The 5616-nt window shown below is 65.9% G+C and overlaps 1 protein-coding gene across 4 annotated transcripts in view; it reads right to left on the bottom strand.

Moving 5' to 3' along the window:
- HDAC7 (histone deacetylase 7) overlaps window positions 1–5616 on the bottom strand; it is a 59281-nt gene that overhangs the window by 2083 nt on the left and 51582 nt on the right. For all 4 annotated transcript variants that reach the window (XM_071418907.1, XM_071418908.1, XM_071418906.1 and 1 more), the window contains 13 exons: window positions 5342–5552; window positions 4810–4943; window positions 4234–4354; window positions 4048–4097; window positions 3034–3141; window positions 2609–2664; window positions 2376–2463; window positions 2050–2169; window positions 1451–1548; window positions 1154–1272; window positions 798–931; window positions 592–676; window positions 241–379 (listed from right to left, as the gene is read on the bottom strand). In XM_071418907.1, the coding sequence (XP_071275008.1) occupies window positions 241–379; window positions 592–676; window positions 798–931; window positions 1154–1272; window positions 1451–1548; window positions 2050–2169; window positions 2376–2463; window positions 2609–2664; window positions 3034–3141; window positions 4048–4097; window positions 4234–4354; window positions 4810–4943; window positions 5342–5552 (1463 nt within the window). The remainder of the gene's footprint in view (window positions 1–240; window positions 380–591; window positions 677–797; window positions 932–1153; window positions 1273–1450; window positions 1549–2049; window positions 2170–2375; window positions 2464–2608; window positions 2665–3033; window positions 3142–4047; window positions 4098–4233; window positions 4355–4809; window positions 4944–5341; window positions 5553–5616) is intronic.

Raw genomic sequence — 5616 nt, 5'->3', positions numbered from 1 at the left:
CTGCGAGGGAACCGGACACATGAGGGGCCACATCCCACGGCTGTGACACAGGGAGGGGACAGGAGGGGACGCTGCTGGCAGGGCTGACACCCCCACCCCCAGGCAGGAGGGTTTGGTTGGGTTTCCATTTGGGATGAGCCCAGCACGGGGCTCCCAGGAGCCCAGAGCCTCATCCAGGGTGGGGACACTGCCCTGCCCTGCTGCCACCCCCCTGGCACAGGGTAGTCCCAGGAATGTCACCTCTTCTCCACCATCACGGCCACCGAGAGCGACGCCAGGGCCGTGACCGTCTCCACCTCGTCGGCCTCGTGGTGCTGAGCCTCGAGGAAGGAGCAGCCCAGCTTGGAGGCGAAGCGCTGCACGGCCACCCAGTATCTACCTGTGGGAGGGGACAGCGGGGCTGGGGACACCGGGACAGGGATAGCCCAGGATAGCCAGGGACAGGGATACAGGATAAGGATAGCCCGGGACAGGGTGTCCCAGGTTAGGGGTGGCTCCGGACAGGGATAACCCAGGTTAGGGATAACCCAGGTTAGGGGTGTCCCAGGACAGGGGTGTCCCAGGACAGGGGTGTCCCAGGTTTCCACTCACTCTGGACCTGGATCACGGCCTCCAGGGAGCGCACGGCGTTGGCGTTGGGCTTCTGCCTCAGGCTGTCCTCGGGGAGTGGCTCCGGCTGTGGGGGACACGGGGGACATGGAGGGTGGTGGCACTGGGGGACATGGGAGGTTCATGGGGGGCTGTGCCCAGGCCAGGGCAGTGGCACAGGGTCAGTGCCAGTCCAGCCTGGCTCTCACCTCGTGGCCCAGCAGGGCGGACACGCAGGCCTCGGACGCGTCACAAATGGCCGTGAGGTCGTGCCCCCCCTCCAGTGCCAGCACCACGGCCCCCCCTGCCAGGCTCATCAGCTGCTTGGTCATGTAGCCAAAACCTGTGGGACACCAGGAGTGTCACCTCCCCCTGCCCAAACCTGTGGGACACCAGGAATGTCACCTCCCCCTGCCCAAACCCAACCCCAAAATCTCCCATGGCTCCCCCAGGAGTGGCTGCCCCTTCCCGGGGGTCCCAGCCTGGGTGGGAGGGGGACACCCCACCCCAAGGGGGGACACCTGACCCCAAGGGGGTCCCAGCCCACCCTGAGCCACCTCCTTACACTTGGCAGAGACTTTGTAGCCCCCCAGGGGGGGCGGGTGGCCCTCGGCTGCGTCGAATCCGGCCGACACCAGCACCACGTCGGGGCAGAACTCGTGGGCAATGGGCATCACCACGGTCCTGGGGGAAAGGGGACCGGAAATGGGGTCAGCCCCACATGGGGGGAAAAGGGGATGGGAAATGGGGTCAGCCCCACATGGGGGGAAAAGGGGATGGGGAGTGGGGTCAGCCCCACACGGGGGATGAGGAACGGGGTCAGCCCCACCCAGAGCATGGCACACGGGCATGGGGACATTACCTGAAGGCAGCCAGGTACTCAGGGTCCCCCATGGGGGGGTCAAGCCCTCCAGCCCAGGCCACGTTGACGTTGAAGCCCTCGCCGGGGCCAGCGCCCACCTGGGAGGGAGCAAGGACAGGGTGAGGCTCTGGGGGAGCCAGGTGGGGGTCCCAGCCCTCTGTCCTGTGCCATGGGATGGTGTTTGGGGCTCCCAGCCCTCTGTTCTGTGCCATGGGAGGGTGTTTGGGGCTCCCAGCCCTCTGTCCTGTGCCATGGGAGGGTGTTTGGGGCTCCCAGCCCTCTGTCCTGTGCCATGGGATGGTGTTTGGGGGTCCCAGCCCTCTGTCCTGTGCCATGGGAGGGTGTTTGGGGCTCCCAGCCCTCTGTCCTGTGCCATGGGATGGTGTTTGGGGGTCCTGTCCCCCCTGCCCGGTGCCACAGCGGGGTCAGGACCCCGGGATTTTCCTGCCTTCCCATCCATCTCCATCCCCGTGCTGGGCGGCCCAGGCAGGGTCAGGGGTGGGAAAGGAGCCCCCAGGGCCCTGTCCCCGCTCAGCCCATGTCCAGCTGTGTCCAGCTGTGTCCAGCTGTGTCCAGCTGTCCCCTCTGTCCCCTCCCACCTCGTCGGCAGCCCCGCTGCCCGGGAAGAAGTTGCCGTCGTCGTGGCGGTGCAGGGAGATGTAGAGAACCTCGGGGTCCCTGTAGAAAATCTGCTGGGTCCCGTTGCCGTGGTGAACGTCCTGCAGGGACACCCAGAGAGGATTTTGGCAGCTGCTGGGCGGCTCCAGAACCTCACAGAGCCCAAAGCAGGCGGGGCTGGGTCCCCCAGGTCAGGATCTGCTCCTGCTCCCCAGTCCTGAGCGCACTGAGGGGTTCCAGCCACAATCCCACAACAGCTGGAGCAGGAACTGGCCCTGGGGACATCCTGGGGACGGGGGGGACTCACCCAGTCCACGATGAGGATCTTGCTGAGCTTCCCCTTCTGCTGCAGCTGCCTGGCAGCGATGGCCACCGAGTTAAAGAAGCAGAATCCCCTGGGAAGAGGGGTGGGAGTCACCTCGGGCCCTTCCCGAGCTCCCCCTGGGCAGGGGTGGCTCCCAGGGGGGGTTTTGGGGTGGTTTTGAGCCCTGGAGCTGCTTTTGGGGCTCCCCGGGTGCCTCAGGGAGGGAGGGGCCTTACATGGCCGTGGATGGATCCGCGTGGTGTCCGGGCGGCCGCACCACAGCAAAGCCGTTCTGGGGACAGAGCAGGGGCCAGGTCAGAGCTGCCACCCCAGGGGGACACAGCCCCTGTCCCCAGTGTCACACAGCCCTGGGACCCCTGGATGTGGGGGGACCTCACTCAGGGACTCCTGGCCATGGGGTGACACAGCCCTGGGACCCCAAACCATGGGGTGACACCACTCAGGGACTCCTGGCCATGGGGTGACACAGCCCAGCTGTGGGGTGACACAGCCCTGGGACCCCCAAACCATGGGGTGACACCACTCAGGAACCCCCAGCCATGGAGGGACACAGCCCTGGGACCCAAACCATGGGGTGACACAGCCCTGGGACCCCAAACCATGGGGGACACAGCCCTGGGACCGCCCAGGCCCCCCCTACCTTCAGCTCCCTGGTGGCCACCTTGAAGGCCAGCTCGGTGACACTGCCCGCGGCCCAGCGCGCGGCGTTGGACGAGTGCAGCTCGTTCCAGATGGTGTCACTGTCCACCTGCAGAGGGGACACGGGTCACAGGGGGACACAGCACATGGGGACAGCAGCCTCACCCAGCAGGGGTTGGTGTCCTGTGCCAGCCGAGGGTGACATTGGCCACCCCACTCTCTCCTCCCTGCCCAGCGCCCTCCTTTACCTGGTTTATCTCATTTTAGTGTTTAACCAAACATCAGCACCGCGTCAGAGCCGGACAAAGTCAAAAATCTCTTCTGCTGGGGGCCAGGTGAGAGCTCCCCGTGCCCAGGGGGGCACCCAGGAACAGAGCAGGGAAAGAGGCAGAGCAGGGAAAGCAGAGCTGGTGCCCAGCACAGCGGGCAGGGAGAGGAGCAGAACCAGAAGAGGCAGCAGGAAGGCACCGAGGGAGCCCCTTCCTGAAAGAGAGAGACAGGACAGGGACAGGGACAGGAGGAGAGGAGAAGGCAGTGAATGCAGAGAAACCAGGAGGGAAAGCTGGGAGTGGAGAGGCCTCAGAAGGGATGAGCTGCTGTCCCTGTGTCACTGCTGCCCTCCCTCATGGGGACCCCCCTCCTGCCAGCCCCTCAGGGGCTCTGGATCCAGGATCCCCTTGCAGAGTGGGATCCTCAGACACCCCCAAGGACCCCGGGCTGCTCTGATCCAACAGCTCCATCAAACACCCCCACCCAGGCAGCCCAGGGGCTTTGGGAGCTGCCCTGAGATCCTGAGGGGCCAAAAAGGAACAGCCCTACCAAAGGGCAGAGCAGGGTGGAGCAGGGACCCCAAAACCCAGAGCAGGGATTCAGCAGGGACCCCAAAACCCAGAGCAGGGATTCAGCAGGGACCCCAAAACCCAGAGCAGGGATTCGACAGTGTCCCCACACCCCAAAACCCAGATCAGGAATGGAGCAGTGACCCCAAAACCCGGCTCAGGGATGGAACACTCACCCCCACCCCTCCACAGGGCAGCATCACAAACGTCCTCTGGGACAGGATCCCTGTGGAGAGAGGGGCCAGCGGGGCCTCAGGGCTGGGCAGGCAGGAGCAGGGTGGGGCCAGGCTGTGCCCAGCACCCAGGGGAGCTGCTGGGAGCCATCCCCAGGGCCAGGGACAGGTGCCAGGGAGGGCACCCACCTGCCAGCTTGCCGTTGTCCAGTTTGAGGCGGTTGAGGGGGTTGGTGCCGTAGAGCAGCACGTGGCGCTCGCTGTGCACGCACTGCAGCTCCTCCAGGGTGGCCTTGCGGCCCCGCAGGCACTGGGGGACACGGCTGTCACCGGGGGGACACGCAGGGGATCCCCCAACCCTGTCCTGCTGTCCCCCTGCAGCCGTGGCAGGACCCCCAGGGCTGAGCACCCCCAAACTGCAGGCAGGGAGCCAGAGGCAGCCCAGAGCTGGGTTTTGTTAGGCTGGGCCTGGTAAAACTCATTGGTCTGGGGGGATCAGCTCTTCCCTGTGCCCAGCATTCAGCAGAGCCCAAATCCCAGAGGGAGATGGGCAGAGCAGGGAACGAGCCAAGGACATGGTGACAAACTGGGGGAGGAGGGATGGGATTGGGAGGGGTGGGGTGGGATCAGGAGGGGTGGGATGGGATCAGGAGGGATGGGATGGGATCAGGAGGGACGGGATGGGATCAGGAGGGACTGAATGGGATCAGGAGGGACTGAATGGGATCAGGAGGGATGGAGGAGAGCCCAGCCCTCCCAGCTCACCTCGCAGCGGCTGCGCAGGCCCCGCTCCTGCAGCCGGGACCAGATGCTCTGGATCCTGCCCGCGTGCTCGGGGTGGTTGCTGTTGTCCCCACAGGAGCACTGGTGCTTCAGCATCACCGAGTCATAAACCAGCCCTGCCAGGCACCGCCAGAGCTGCTCCCTCAGCTCCTCTGCAGGGGCTTCGAGACCCCAAATAGTGACCAAAATCCCTCCCAAACCACGGGAGATCCTGCCCCCAACCATGGGAGATTCTGCCCCCAAACCACGGGAGATTCTGCCCCCAAACCACGGGAGATTCTGCCCCCAAACCACGGGAGATTCTGCCCCAAACCCCAGGAATGCAGCCAGGGCCCAGGTGGGCAAACCCTGCCTGGAAAAGCCCCCCAAGATAAGGAGAAGGGGCCCCCCCTGGCTCTCTCCTGGCACTCCCAGGTCCAGGACTGACCGGGATCAATGTGGAGCCACCCCAGGACACCCCCAGGTCCCCTCCTGTCCCTGCCCAGCGGTGACAGCCCCGCAGGTGTGACCGTACCTGTGGTGAAGTGCGGCTTGGGCGGCTGCTCCTGCACGGGCAGGGCCAGCGCCTTGGTGTCCTGGGCAGGGAGGGACCCGGTGGCCGTGGCCGGGGACGACTGGGCCCGGGACAGGGGCCGGTGGCCGGGGGGGAGCACGGGGGGGTCGGCCAAGGGCTGGCGCTTGAGGAGCTGCTGCTGCACCCGCTGGAAGGAGTCCCACAGGAGGGCCTGGGGACAAGGACAGCGTCAGGGGACAGGGGTCGGTGTCCCCAGCACGGGGGACAGGGGACAG

This window comes from Agelaius tricolor, unplaced genomic scaffold, assembly GCF_023055355.1.
Source record: "Agelaius tricolor isolate 1412-34295 unplaced genomic scaffold, bAgeTri1.0.p SCAF_96, whole genome shotgun sequence".
Classification (NCBI taxonomy): Eukaryota; Metazoa; Chordata; class Aves; order Passeriformes; family Icteridae; genus Agelaius; species Agelaius tricolor.
Note: the sequence above shows the minus strand (reverse complement) of the source record. Positions and strands in the feature narration are given on the sequence as shown.